Source organism: Urocampus carinirostris, chromosome 1, assembly GCF_059441175.1.
Source record: "Urocampus carinirostris isolate Australia breed hairy pipefish chromosome 1, RoL_Ucar_1.0, whole genome shotgun sequence".
Taxonomy (NCBI): Eukaryota; Metazoa; Chordata; class Actinopteri; order Syngnathiformes; family Syngnathidae; genus Urocampus; species Urocampus carinirostris.
This window is the reverse complement of record NC_142349.1, coordinates 36144744-36160289: the sequence shown is the minus strand read 5'-3', so window position 1 is coordinate 36160289 and position 15546 is coordinate 36144744. Positions and strand designations below refer to the sequence as shown.

Sequence of the window (15546 nt, the reverse complement as noted above, 5' to 3'; positions counted from 1 at the left end):
CTCCCGTGTTATTTTCGATTGTTCTCAGTTATTTTCGACTGTTCTCAGCTTAGGGATGCTGCTGGAAAAGTGAATTTCCCTTCGGGGATGAATAAAGTATCTATCTATCTATCTATCTATCTATCTATCTATCTATCTATCTATCTATCTATCTATCTATCTATCTATCTATCTATCTATCTATTTTTATTTACTGTACTAGAAACGAATGTGAGAGAAAGGAGAAAACAGAAAGTCTTCCTGAAAGATATCAACACAAAAAGCAAGATGAGGGAATTAACTTTATGGTGTATCAGATGATGAATTGAAGTTTGAAGGACATTTAATAAATAACTTGTAAATTTTATGTCGGTAGTGTGTTCATAGTTCTCAATAAGTGATTTGAATAATCGCGCATGTATTCAAGGTTTGTCATTTTCAATGCTTAGTTTAAACTGAGAAAAAGTCAAACCAAATTTTAAAACTCAATCAAAATTTGTGGTGTGCGTTATACAAAAATAATTACAGTATTACTCCACGCCCTTCTGACCTTTTTAAGCCCCGACCCAATTTCATGGCTGAATTTCATCACCAAAGAAATTGAAGCTGTAGGAGAAAGACAGACAAGACAATTTAACAAGATTGAGTGTTTAGGTAAAAGTGAAAGTAATGGAATTGGGTCTAAGTGTTGTTTTGTTCAATTTGAGTGGTAAAAATTAATTTAAAAACAAGTGCAAAGTGAAGCGAAATTACACACTTGGTCGGACTGCTTTGTTCTGAAATTGTTTGTCAAAGCCTGTTGATATAAACGTGGGATACTTTGTACCATTATGGGCGTGACCACAGCCGACTTGTTTCTGGATCAATTCAAGCCGTGCCCTTTTTCCCCTTTAATTTAAGCACATGAGTGCATACGCTAAACCAGGAATCAGCAACCTTTTCGGTGTGGAGTGCCACTTTCAAATGTCCTTGTAAATCAGTGTGCATTACCAAGATTAATGACTTGCACAACATTTTTTTGATATCCAATAGAGCTGTAATTTTTCATCAGTCCAAGTATACAACATGGATATACATTTAAATCGTATAACTGACCAATTTCTCTTCCACTGTTCTTGTTATTCAATAAACTAAACAATGAATGTGAGCAACATGTGGAAAGGCCTATAAACATCCATGATGTCAACTTTTTACCACAATAATCAACCAGAATGAACTACAATCAAAAAACAAGTGATATGGACAGCTACCATACAATTCATCAATGAAATCTTATTGCAGAAAATATCAAAACTTGAAACGCACACTCACTTCTTTAATATATTCGCCATCAGTTAATGGTTTTCTGTGCTGAGCGATGCAATGAGCAATGTGATACCTTGCTTCAGTGGTGTTGTGTGTAACAGTGATAAAGGTTTCTAGGGTCCATGTTTGTTTGCCGTAGCTGGACACAGCGCGTTTCAATACCTCCGCCTTGTCAAACTCATGCTTGAAGTCATGTTCATGTTTCGTCTTGTAATCATGTTTAACGCTTGATGTGCGAGGCACAACGTTCTCGAGGCATAATCCACAAACAGCACGGTCTTTTTCTTGCACAAAGCCCCAGTCATCTGTCCACGCTGGCTGAAAAGAACGAGATATTTTCGCTGGCGGAGCTGTCGTGATTCATTCGTTTATCGCGTGCCTGTGTTTCGTTGGCTGGGTTAAAGCACGGATCTCTCCTCCTCTCCTCGGCGCCGCACAGACACACGCTCACACACGGAGCAGAGGAGGAGGGGCGCTACATAGAGCCTCTAAACAACACTGTGCGCGACTGAAAATGTCTAAATTTTAGGTAAAATGCGCATTTTTTTAAATGAATCATTTTAATTTTGCCGTGCACTTGCGTGCCACTTGTTAACCCCTCACGTGCCACTGCTGACACACGTGTCATAGGTTGCCGACCCCTGGTCTAAACAGTGAAAACATAAAATCAAACACTAACGAGGATATTTCTCTCGTGACTATTTTTTGAAAGTTGTTTCTAAGTAGAAATTGATATTTTAGTAAAAAAGTCTGGGTTTCCCAAGTGTGACTTTACAAATTTTGTCCAGTTTCAAAGTAATATGATACTTTGCATTAAGCAACATGTTACATTACACTGATTCTGTTTCCAAAAAGGCGCTGCAAACTCAACACAAAAACTGCAAGAGAGTGGCAGACTTGTTTGCTCTATTAAATATAAAGTGAAATTCAAAATAACAAGTGCACATCTATAATATTAACTATTATACAATTAATGTGTTACAATACCTTTTTTCCCCTCTGAGTACTTATTTTTAGCTTAAGACATATTTTCTAGAAATTGACTTATTAGCTCATTAGCTGCAAGACATGCTGTTGAGCCTGAACCTGAATTTGCCGTCATGTTGATATTTTCTATCAGGATAAGAAGGATCCTCCGGGATGGCAACATCCCTCGGGCAGCACCCTTGGAGTCGAAATGTGCAAAGTCCATCGGCGCTTTTCTGGCAATCTACAGCTGCCTCCGTTGTCGTGGCGACAGGCCGAGAAGGAGCGGGACAAGGGAACCTTGCTAACCCCCGAGGAAGACCCCGTGACTCACACCCGGCCCACTAGTCTCCCGATTGTCTCTCTCCCTCGGATTGACATTACAAAAGCTGACTCCGACAGGTGAGGCTTTTTTTTTGTAGCTCACCAGATTTTTTTTTACATCCACCTCTAAACGTGAGAATTTTGGTATACTGTACACGTTTTTCAAACAAAATGACTATTAGCTATACAAAGGAAAATTCAGTTCACGAGCAGTCCCAGAGGCTACCACTAGAGACCAATCACCACTCGTGACTGCTTACTGCCAGCATCAGCTTGTCCAGTTTACGCATGCAAACTAAAACAGGCAACAAAAAAAATGTGCTGTGAAAAATTTGGTGTGTACGTTCATTTAAAGTTACAGCAACTTTAATTTTAAGTGTACAGTAAGTGCTTATGTATTAAGAGTCTCTCGATCTAATACGCATAAACCTCCTCCAATTGCTCCCCCTCATTAATAATTGCAAATCCTTTGATAATAAATAAATACATTAATTTATTTTTTAAATAACCTTACAAACATAACACGGAACTTAATCACAGCAAGAAAGACTAATTACAATACCGTGACAATGTTAGCAATAACGTTGTCTGCTGTCCTCTGCTACCAGTGACAAAGACGATTCCAGATTAGAGCCCAAATGGGCAAGACGAGATCAGTCTTTTTGATTTGATATTTTCTCGTACAAAAATAGTTAAATGAGGTGCAAACTGTAAAATTATTAAAAAAAACATAAAAAATACCAGGAAAATGTAAAAGTTGGCAGGTATGTGATCTCTGTGACTCCTCCTTGCAACCAGCGCACGCATTCGTTATGGAGCTCATAGTAAACTTTTATCCCGGTGAAATAATCTTATTTTTTTCATTACTGTATTTTTTATGTTCAACTACTATTTGAATGTGTTTTAGTATTCAGAAAGATGTGTTTCATAGCTGTTCACTTGGATGCTTTTGGGAGGATGGGAGTGGACCAATTAGTTTTTAATTATTTCATATTGGGGAAATGTGCTTGTTTCATGAGCAATTTGAGCTACGAGCATGATTGTTATGCCATGCCACTGCCAAGATCCCTGTCGCTCCTCCTCTTTCCTGGGCCAGCCTTCTACCTCGATCAGCACAGGTTGGTAGAATCTCAATCTATCCATCTGTAGCCGCCTTCAATCTAAGGGGTAGCCTTCAAAAGCTACTGGAGACAAGGAACTGGACTTAGAACGATGACCATTGTGGTTTGTATCAGCTATTCCGTTTTTTACCTTACATTTTGAACTTGTATTTTCTCAAATCCTTTACTAGCTGCCTATGCCTCCTGCTAACCCACTGTCTCTTCTCTTTGCGCCTAGACTCGCTCAATACTAAAGCCTGTGTCACGTACGCCCCACTTTCGCCACCCCCATTCTTCCAATTCTAAAAGACCCTTTGGACTTTGTATTCCCCCACTTACATGTATTTCAATAAATCCTGTCCTGTGACACTGGTCTGTGAATCTGTTCATTGGTTGGCTGGGATATTTGGCTACTTGTACCAGTAAGGCCTAACAATGATCCTGGAACAATATAAGCTCGTAAGAAGAGGCGCCACTGTAAAGCACTTTCAAACAGACATAGCTGACATTAACAGCATAAACATATATAATAAAAAAACTTAACATTTCACAAAACAATAATAAAAATACTAATACAGCCCTTTAAGACTCCTTGTTTTTAAGGGCTATACTAATAAATTTGACTTGACTTAACAGTGCTTACTTTTGAAAGAAACATGTTTCTCTGGTGATAGTTCGGTGGTAACTTCTACTTGGGAAAATGAATGGCAGTATAAATCTAAATGATTAAAATCACTGCGCTCTATTACCGGGAATGTTGCTTTTTGTCCACATCCTGCAGCAAACAGATGAAAGCATTCCCCTATTACTGTATCTCGATATTTACAAGTAGCTTTTTGTTGAATTAGTCATTGAAGAATAGCTTTTCTCTTTGTCACATGTTGTATTTTCGCATTTATCTTTGCAGCACTTGCCTTTTAATCTCAATACTTGTTCAAAGCAATTGTCCGGGGGATGATTTGGCCTGTCTGCTTGTTATTTATTCAGAAAAGATGGAAAGACTCCATTGTATTATTTAATTGATGTTTATTCAGTTACTATGCTGACTGTTTTGTTCAACCTTAAATGTAAATTTCGTTTGAAATGTAAATATTTGGGGAAACTAAAGCTTCGATGTTATTAATACAAGACAGGCTTAATATGGAACAATGACGCGTCGTCTTGGAGGGCTAGAAAATTCCACCAGGTGGTGCTAAAGCAACACTGTTGTCAGCAGAATTGCTTTGGACTGAGGACAAATCTAAAAGTACAGCTGCATGAAAAATTAGTATCTGTACTGGGTTCAAATCACTATATTCTAAAAACATAGGTGAAGAGCCTGTTTATGTTTGGGGATCTTTAACCTAATAATATTGACTTTCTGTTAAGTCACTGGTGTTTGACTTTTATTCTTTTGTTAAATTAAGATGTGAGAAAAAAAACTATACTGTACCTAATCCTAACCCCTTGAATAAGTCATCTAACAAGTTAGAGGTGAGCTAAATTCACTTCTGATATTTTACTGTATAATACTTTACTTTTATTTCATACTTTTATGTATTTTTCTGCAGTGATTTTTATTTTCATTTCTATTTTTATATTTCAATGTTTCATCATTTGGGGGTACCACACTGCTGCCATCCCTATATTTGTAGATAAGCCTCCCTCAGGTCCCTTTCCTCACATGGCTAGTCTGTGTTTGCATATGAATATTTTATCTTTATCACTACTTATTTTGTTCTTATTGTATTTTAACCATTGTGTGTGCACTTGAATGAGTTGTTTTAGGTTGTCCGAGGGTAGTGGGTGTTTTTACTGTTTTGTTGTATGCTAAATGTTTTCATACAGCACTTTGAGTGTCAATTGTTTGCCTGAAAAGTGCTTTACAAATACATTTGATTTGATTTGATATGTCGTGTGTAGTCAATCAGGCGAAGTCCTTGGATAATCTGTAGGGGTTTATTGTGTTAGAAAAAGAGGTGGGTAGTCAGATAAACACTGAATGGCTTACCCGGGTTCCAGACCAGATGTGCCTTATGCTCCTGCCAAGCTGACGTTTTTCCAACACGCGGTCTGTGACTGGACAGAGAAAATCTCCGCTGTTGTTTGTGGCAAGTGAATTTGTGCATCATGCACATTTCCTACATAGCTGTCACATTAGTGTCTCTTATGACAGAAGAACATCAATGAAAAGGAAATAACAGTAAGGCAGAGAGAAATGTTACAGAAGTCTTCCCAGTGCAGGATTGGGTGCTTTGATTTCAGCGAGGATGTGATCGGGGAAGCGCATCTCCCGGCCCCCAGGTGACTCTTCATTGAACCTTTTAGCTTCTGCTGTAGCAGTTTTCTGCGTTGTTCTGGAAACTGACATTCAATCTTGAAAAGTAAGAATTTTCAATTGGAAGAATTAGCTCTGACAACATTTGTTGCAGATAACAAATATATGTCAGTGAAGGATTGTGTTAATGTCTCAAGTTTGATTTTAGATGAAAATGAAATGCAGTTAACGTCTGAACGGTTTGAGTTCTCACATCTTGATCTGTCCTTCCTTGGTTGAGATGTGGTGCTCCGGCTCCACAGTGTGAATGAATGAAAATGCCAATAGCATTAAATTAATGAAGCACGGATGTTTGACCAATAAATAATGGTTAATCATTTTGCAAAATAGTTATGTGTCTTGTTTTGGTTTGATAGGCACTCTTTGTAACCTTTTCTTAAAAAAAAATGGGTTTTGAGACAACATTCGAACCTGCAAAAAAATACAGTTTGTTTTTTCATTAACCTGAAGGTTGACAACTTATCCGAATTTTTAGTATTCGTTTAAAAATAGCGTTAGAGCCTGTCATTTCTTGTCTTTAGTTTAGATGGAGAGTATGGTCCATCGCTGTGCTGTAGTCCTTTGGACCCTCAAGCCTCCCCAAGTTCGGGCCTGGTCCTTCACCCCAACTTTACTGGCCACGGCCAACGTCGAGAGTCCTTCCTTTACCGCTCCGACAGTGACTACGATTTGTCACCAAAGTCACTTTCTCGAAACTCTTCCATTGCTGGAGAAATGTGAGCTGTTTTCTGTTGTCTTAGCATTGCACTTCTTCGGCATTTTCAGTGTTTTTTTAACTGTTTCTGCCTTATTTGTAGCCATGGAGAAGATTTGATAGTGACCCCATTTGCCCAGGTAAGTTAGAAAACATATGTTTTCTTTGAGCAATCCCTATACTGTATGCAAATAAGTTACATTGACCATTCTCTTCTCTGCTATCTTGTGGCTGAGATAAAATTTTAAATGAATTGATAATTAATAATATTACGTCGTTCTTAATTCTCATTTTAACTATTTTCATGTGGGAAGATCAATTTAATTTTGAATATTACTAACTAACTTACTGTGTAATGATTCATTCACATCCAGATAGATCAGCGTGACTTCAGTTACCCTCCAGAGACCTGACTGATTACTGTTGCTGTCCGTCTGTTTATGTACTATGTGAGTGACTGACAACTGCGTGTGTAGTCGACCTTTCAACAGATGACTGCTTGGATTCGCTCTAGTTCCCTTATGACCCCTAACTGGAAAATTAGTGTATAGTAATAAATCCCTATTTTTTGTTGTTGCAGTTGGTAATTTAGTTAGACACTGATTATTCCCACATAGCAAATGCTCCACAAACACAATTGTTTTTTCAAGTGTATAAATATGAACTACAATTCTGATAATGCTGTCCCTTTATTTATTCATCAGGTCCTGGCAAGCCTTCGGACTGTGAGGAATAACTTCACCACACTGACAAATGTGCAATGTGCATCCAATAAGTACGTCAAAGCATTTTGCTACTCTAATATTCTATTACAAATAATCCTATTTTGAAGATACCAATTTATCTCACTTGAGGGCGCCACTTTTAGAACACCCTTGATGAAAACGTTCACCAGGACCATTTTTACGTGGATGATTCTACTTATTAGTGGAGTGTACATTTGATTAACAGCTATATATGTAGGTTGATGGTAGGGTTGGGCATAAATGAGCTAGGCGGTACAGTTCTCGTTCTGAAAAAAACAACAACTTTTTTTTCCCTGTAAATTTCCTTTGCTTTTTTTTTTTTTTTTTTTTAATTTTGTGACCTGTTTGTATGTGATTATAGGAGGTCTCCTGCTGCAAATCAGCCTTCCCTCACAAAAGTCTGTTTGTCAGGTAAGTTCTGCCTTTTAACTGTCTATCATAGTAACTCACTTGATGAACTCTCCAGAACGATTTGGCAACTCTTGGCAAGGCCTCACCTTGTTCAGTTTGACAGTTCCAAGAATTACTACGTCAGTAAATGTGATGATGAAACTGCTCAAAATCTGAAATAGCACCAACATCAATCACGCCAAATCAACACAATTTCAACTTCCGAAGTTATAAGCATGAAATTACACAAAACGGTGGCATAATCTTTGAAGAAGTACTCCAAACATTCTGATGAAGAAAAAAAATCCTAACATTAAATGTAGTTGTGGAGTTAACATGGAAATTCCGTGGTTGTCGGTGTTTTTTAAAGGTTTTCCAGTTTCCTCCAACATTTTAAAAACATGCACAGTAGGCCAACGAATGAATTACTCTGAATTGCCTTTAGGTATGAAAGTGAGTGCATGCGGACTTTTTTTTGCACTCTGTCATTGGCATCTAATATAGGGAATATTCAACATTACTCAAAATCCACCTTGATCATGAAAAGCAGTATAGAAATTACAAGTGTAATATTTTACACTGTAATGTTACCATAAGTGTTTGATTTCCAGTTGAACCTAACCATTGACCACTTAACAACAGACAAAAACTGAAACTGTGTTTAGGAATTGAACAGTTACAGGTGTTAAAGTTTGGGTGCAAATTGAGAATTTGAAATGACGTCAGGAGAGTACAGAAGAGAGCAGGCGCGGAGGGAAGTATGGACAATGTTTCCTGCTGTGCTGGTTCTACAAGCCTGATTGACGTCAGCAAGGCCTTCAAAGCAGGCGCGCTCCACTTCCTATTATAACAGATGGGGTGCTGCATTATCCTACGCCAGGAAAAAAACAAGACAACTGTGAATCTTTAATTGTTGACTTCTCACTTCGAACATCCCCTTACAAACTGTCTGTTAAGACGAATGTGGGAAAAGCAAATAATGTCCCTTGTGTTATTTTTGACTCAATCTTGAGCTTTCCCCCGTTATCCAAAGATGTGACCACGTACGTAGAAAAAAAACTAAATAACTCATATCGGCTCCTGAATAATGTTACTTACTCCTTTTGCACCTCTCTCTGTTTCATTCCCTCTTTTATCTCAACAGAAACAGAGAACTAGATTATTGCCGTTGGATTTTGTGTTCATAAAGCAATTATTTCTTAACCGTAAGGGTGCACCATATTATATGACAGGTAATTTATGACTTCCCAAAGCGCTTTACATTGTGCTTAACATTTCCCAATAGCGGCCGTGATCTGTGCAGCCATGTAAGGCGCTAACCTGCTTATTGGGAGTAATTGGGGGTTCAATGTTTTACCCAAGGACACTTCGACATGTAACACGGACAAGCCGGGATTCGAACTGGGATCCCTTAATCCTAAAACGATCGCTCTACCTCCTGAGCTACTGCCGCCCCGAATTATAAATTACTTATAAAGAAAAAACAGTTGCCATAAGATGAAGAAATTTCTTATGAAACAATCATTTGAAACAATATTTTCGAGTTATGGCTACCTGTAATTCTGTCCTGTGGCCAGTTGACGAGGTAGAGTCAATGAGCGGGTAGACTGCGCAACATGAAAGGTGGTTCAGAGGGCAAAAATTGGAAGTGGTTTGAACAGCTGCAACCTGGTCATCCTTTTTATTTATCTATTGATTTTATATGATACTTTAATTATTTTATGTTTCAATTTTGTTTTTATTGTTTGTTAATGAAACATCCGTTGCAGCCTGGTCATCTTTAAAGGGGGAGTACCTCATGTGCGGTCCCTTCTCAAGGTTTCTTCATTTTCCTCAGTTTGCAATAGTCTGTGGTCTGTGCAGCCCTTTGAGACTCCTTGTGATTAAGGGCTGTACAAATAAACATGACTTGACTTGCTTCGCAGATAATTTTCAATGTTTTATGATAAAACAAGAATAAGAAAGTGAAGATTGAGTTTAAAATGCTTCCAAGAGAAAAAATAGAATTACCAGGTCTTACTTCATAAAAGATCCAGGATCTGTTAGAAAATTGCCACTTCAGCGAATTTTATGCTATCAGCCACCGCTATTGAATGTAAGATGATTTAAGTGTTGGTCATGTGAGTGGTCAGTTCCCCCAACCCAATCAACACACACACACATCTCAACCTCATCAGACTCAGTCCCGTGAGCTCAGCAGCCAACAAAGGGCTCTCTCGTCCCTGACTGATTCAGATTACAAGCTTTGCTCTGTATTATACTGGAAAAATGCCACTCGTAAAGCTTGGGAATGACGTGCTTGACCGTCACGTATGATTAATCTGTGACTGTTTGCTATCCGGATCATTAGCAGAAAGACGTTACTGCTTTAAGGAATATGTGTCAATTTTGACTGCTAATGTATAATTGAGAATTACTTTAACCAGAGGGTTTGACACAAGGCAAATAGTGTAAAAAATGTTATTGAAGCTTTTAGTTTTTTAGGAACAAAAGATGACCAGAAAGTCATATCATTGTTTCACTGGTCACTTCACTTCAATTCTGTTTGCAAAGTTACTCAAATCCGTGAGCGCAGCGAAAATCCGTTTCAGGTTTTCCAGGCTGACAGCCAAAGGAGAGGATCCTGAGGGCTGGAAGCTGCAGCTTGGTTAAGCATTTGAATTATGTCATTGACGTCAGCAGAGTCATAAACCTTGTTGCGGCCCAGCCCTCAAGCTGGCCCGTGCCAACAAAACTTCATGGTGCATTGTTAAAGGGTCGTCAAACAGGCCTTGATGAGGTGCCTGTAAACGCATGCGTACGTTTGTGTAACGACTGAAGTCTTTAGTTTTAATAAGCAAAGAGATTATGCAACTAGTGTAAACAACTTAAGCAAAATTCAGAGGTGTTGGTAAGAGCTTATTGTCAATGGGTACAGTGGTCTTGTTAAGGGGATTTCTTTTATTTAATTGATTGGATCCCTTAAGTCAGTTTTATTTTTAAAATATGTGAAAGGTTTTTACTTTATTCTACATATTTTCACATGTCAACATCATCTCACAAAACTAGTAACACAAGTAATCATGAAGATCATAATGCTGATAGATACATGTTTAATACATCAACATAATTATAACTGTTTGATATGTATTGTAAAATGTTCAAGTGTGCCTTTTTCTATTTTCTTTAAATAAGTAGAGAAGTTCATGTGTTAGTGTAATCAAGAATGTACTCCCAGTGAAAGGTGTCATTTGAGGTATGTTACCAACAGTGGTTAGATCATTTGCGCAATTGTAAATTGGTGAAGAGAGAAATGGGTTATAAAGCACTCTGAACTTTCGAACTATCGTTTAAGGTGTGATTTTCCATTTCACACATTTAACTAGTCTGCTGAGTAAGATTCTTCCTTTCTCCTCACAATAAATTGATGGACAGAGGTTACAATAAGATACTTTAGTTGTCAGTCTTTTGTGCTGCTTGTACTGACAAGTTAACTTTAAAAGAACGTTCTTGTACAATTTGGTATCACATTCTTTTTTTTTCTTTCTATTTGTCTATCACCCACACAATGTAGTAAGATTACATTAAAGAATTTCTGTTAGCGCACATGACAGCTTTTAGCTAACTGGTGACTCAGGATTAACTGGACATTATTTCCTGACTCGTCAGATAAAAATGAATAAAATAAATGTTAGTCACAACATCAACGTCAATTTCATAATTATCCATCCCACCAAAAAGGTTGCAACAATATTCTGTAGTTTTTATGACATTTTTTGTTTTTTTACATTTTCTGGATGTAGATGATTTTTAGACGATTAAGAATATTAACATCTGCTTCTTCCAAACACCCTTTAATGATAACTTGCCTGTTTTTGCAAGTGTAGTTTTATATTCCCGTATAGACACTATTTTTTCAAAGTTTGTGGTTGCCTGGAAATGTCCTTGTTTTTGAATGAAAATACCTTTTTTTCAGTGACGATATCATGAAACTAATCAGAAATGCATTCCATACCATGTTAACGTGGTAGATTACTATTTTAGCTGCAAATGTTTTTATTGCAACATTTACATAGGTTTGTGGAGGCCCATTTCTAGGAACCAGCAATTCAGTATTGTAATAGATAGTGCCAGAAAACATCCATAAATTGTTCATTTGGAAAGAAGGAAATTATAACTTAAGAGCTGTAGTAAATTCATAATCCCAAAGGTGAGAACCACCAGGAAAAGTGTGTGTGTGTCTGTGTGTGGAGTCAAACTTTGGAACAATTTACAAGACAAGATCAAACAATGTCCAACTATTCACCTGTTCAAATTTAAATACAAAAAAAACCCCATTACTGGCGTAATACAGGGATGAACAAAAAGGGGTATGAGTGATACGAGAGATTGGGAATAGTGCGTCTAGAATTATGGTTAAATTTGTCTTATTGTTGTTATTGTTATATCTTAACTGTTATTATTAATATTATTACTATTGTTGTCATATCATTGGTGTATTTAATAGGTAAGATGAAGGGGTAGGGAATATAAGCATTTGCTTCTTACTAGCCCTTTTCGAACATACTATGTAACATTATTTTGTTGTTGAGTTATTGTTTTTGTTCTGTTTTTTATTTTAATGTTCGAATAAAGTTTTCATTCATTCATTCATAGTACATTGTGTTTAGTTTTTGCGCTAGAAAACTAATGGATGATTAGAAAAGCTTCGTGCAATGATGTTATCACTTCTAAAAAACGTTTAGCTGGCTAAAGGAGCTAAAAAACTGACCTTCCTTTGAGCTGGTCACGCATCACATTTGTTGGCGTGAATAAACTTTCAGAAAGGCCAGGAATAAAAGAAATTCATGTGAAACTTGACAGTCTATTCTAGTTCTAAAAAGTAAGGCCAGAAAGGCAAGAAACTGAAAATATCCTACAACGGTGTGTAATACTCCCTTCAGAGAACAGTAAAAACCGACCCTAACGAGAGTAGATAACAAGTGAAAGGTAAAACCAAGGAAGAGGAAAAGTACATTAAGGATGGTTCACACTGCAAAGATTAATGCTCAATTCCGAATTTCTGGGGATGTGAGATCCAATGATGAGATATTGTTCACATTTCCAACTAAATGCAACTTGCATGTGAACACCGCAAGTGTCCCGCATTTGCAAAAGAGGACTTGTGTCGTCACACGCAATGCGCTCAGTGTTTTTGGAAGTACTCATTGATGTTAACAGCAGAGTATATCAAACAGCGTTGTCACTTATAAAAGCCGCATGGGTCGGATGTGAAAAAATGCGATACGTTTCGTTCAGATGGACTATAACAGATTGGGTACAGGTTGCATTCGTGCAAAAAAAAAGTTATGAGTAATTTTCCTCCAGTGTGATCCTAACTTAAGTTACTAGTTTGAGAGCTAGAAGCTTTGTTATATAGTAACCACAAAACACAAGTGTCAACACCTATAGTAAAGTGGCGACTCCTAGATGCCGGCCTTAAGGCAGAGTGGCAAAGAGAAAGCCATATCTGAGACTGGCTAACAAAATTAAGGGATTACTATGAGCAATGGAACACATACATTGGGCAACTTATTCCATTGATGAAAGTATGACTTTTTCATGGAAAACTCAAAATGTCTGGGTGACCCCAAAAGTTTGAACAGTTGTGTAATACTGGTGCATTGAGATAATCGTTTTCTCCAGTTGCCCCTGACTCAAACCCTTTACATGGTAGCATAACGTATAAGGCAGCGCAGTCTTTCAAACCACACTTCAGCCAGACTGCCAAGGAAAGAGGTTTGGGGGGGTAGGGTGAGCACAGAGAGGGGCTGTGTGAGGTGGATGAGAGCGGAAGGTGTCTTGGCCAGGAATGGATTTGGAGGGGATGTTTTAGCCCATCTAGTGTTGTTAGTTCTGTTGATGGCGCTCACAGAGGCTGGTCTGTAGTTCTATAGGGGAGAGTGGGTCGGCAGACAGAGTGTGTCTGGACACTGAAGTCTGTTGTCCTCATAGCAGCAGCCTGCGTATGGCCAATGCATTAAGACACGCAGATGAGGGGAAAAAACTCCATTGAAAAAACATGCTGGAAAAGTCCCCAACACCATATCTGAATGAGAGTTTGTTTTTTTTAACTGAGGTTGCGTCGCACCACTTTTGACTGTTGACAATGTGATTGCAATTCGACCAGCCCGAGTGTCTTACTACATTTTCAGCGTTACTGTTTTTTTTTTTTTTTCAGCCGTCAATTCTTACGAAAGTTGCTTTGGTAATAGAAACAATCGCAATTGGCTTTGGGCAGTGGGCAGGGTACACTCGGAACTGGTTTCCAGCCACTCATAAGTGACAAATGATCACACAAACTCACAAGCACATGTAGGGACATTTTGTACTCAAAAATCAACCTGCCTATGAGGGATGCTTCAGGAAACAAGAGTACCCAGAAAAAAAACTGTTTCGGACAGGAGAAAACATGCAAACACCACAAAGAAAAACTTTTGGTGGTTTGGAATTTGGGGTTGGTACGGGTGCTTGAAATCCTCAAAATGCTTACACTTCAATGTTGTGTTTTCTAGGATTGAAAAGTGCTTAAATTTTGGGTACTTGTTGCCATGTTTCACAATAACTCTCCTTAAAAATTACACGAACATTAGTCTCTGAAGGCTTCGCTTTGCCATTAGATTTCTTTTTTCCTCTTGATTAATGGCTGCTGATATTTGTTTGTACGGCATTGTCTTACGAAGCGTCCTCACTCCCCAAGGATTGCGGCCAAGAGGACGGGTGTATGTTACACCTAAGCAGGGCACTATGAAATTTGGATTAGTGCAAGGATTATGTATTATCAATTATGGACATTTATAATGGGCCATGCAAAAATTTAAGGTAGCCTTTCCCAATGGTAAATTTTAACAGGGAGAATTTCCTGCAACTGAAAATGTAAGTTACATATTTCTGTCATTTTAGCCAACACCTATATGGGGAGATATTTTTCTGTATATTTGCAGTTAACTCTTGGTTTAAAAATCAATGTCTTGATAAGTGCACACGCAAAATTAAAGATCACACATATATTTGTGAATCTGCAAAGTACATGATTCACACCAGGTTTATTCTTTTAATGGTACTTGAGAAACTGAAAAATCAACTTAAAAAGTCCTTGAAAAGTGCTTGAATTTGGCCATGTAAAAGGTGTACAAACCCTGTGAACCCGCAAGTTGTGAACTGTGAGGCGAGCATGCTAACAAGTCAGTAGCTGTGCCGCCTTGTTTCTTTTGAGATTAACCACCAAAATTCTACCCATTGTTTGTCTACATACTTAATTCCAAACATGTTCACCTTTTCTTAATGATTGCAACAGGTAATTTTTTCTTTGTTGGTGGCTTTATTTTTATAGCATAAAAAAGCAACATCAACTTCTAATCAACAAAGGAAACAAGAACATATTTTTACAAAAAAACAACCGTACAATACAATAATATAATAAAATGTGCTCAAAGGGGGTAGGTTCAAACTGAAGCCTTTACGTGTCTTCTCTTATTCCATGTTTTACTCGCAGGGAAGACATATTCAAAATCAAAACCAGAAAAACAACCTCACCCCAGGTCATGAAATTTAGAAAACAAAGAAATTACTTTTCAAACTTACAATAGTATCGCTAGTCATGTCACATTTATTTGTATAGCCCTTAATCACAACATATCTCAAAGGACGGCGCTGGGCACAATAGTGACTCCTATAACTTATGATAACCCAAGAAACTTTTAACAT

General features: G+C 37.8%; 1 protein-coding gene across 2 annotated transcripts in view; it reads left to right on the top strand.

Moving 5' to 3' along the window:
* LOC148374504 (3',5'-cyclic-AMP phosphodiesterase 4B-like) overlaps positions 1-15546 on the top strand; it is a 51003-nt gene that overhangs the window by 10111 nt on the left and 25346 nt on the right. Inside the window, exons 3-7 of one of the 2 annotated variants that reach the window (XM_088337075.1) lie at positions 2405-2652; positions 6513-6707; positions 6789-6825; positions 7390-7460; positions 7793-7842. In XM_088337075.1, coding sequence (XP_088193201.1) covers positions 2405-2652; positions 6513-6707; positions 6789-6825; positions 7390-7460; positions 7793-7842 — 601 coding nt within the window. Of the gene's footprint in view, positions 1-2404; positions 2653-5692; positions 5958-6512; positions 6708-6788; positions 6826-7389; positions 7461-7792; positions 7843-15546 lie in introns of those variants that run through there. The other variant, XM_088337079.1, reaches the window with a different exon arrangement.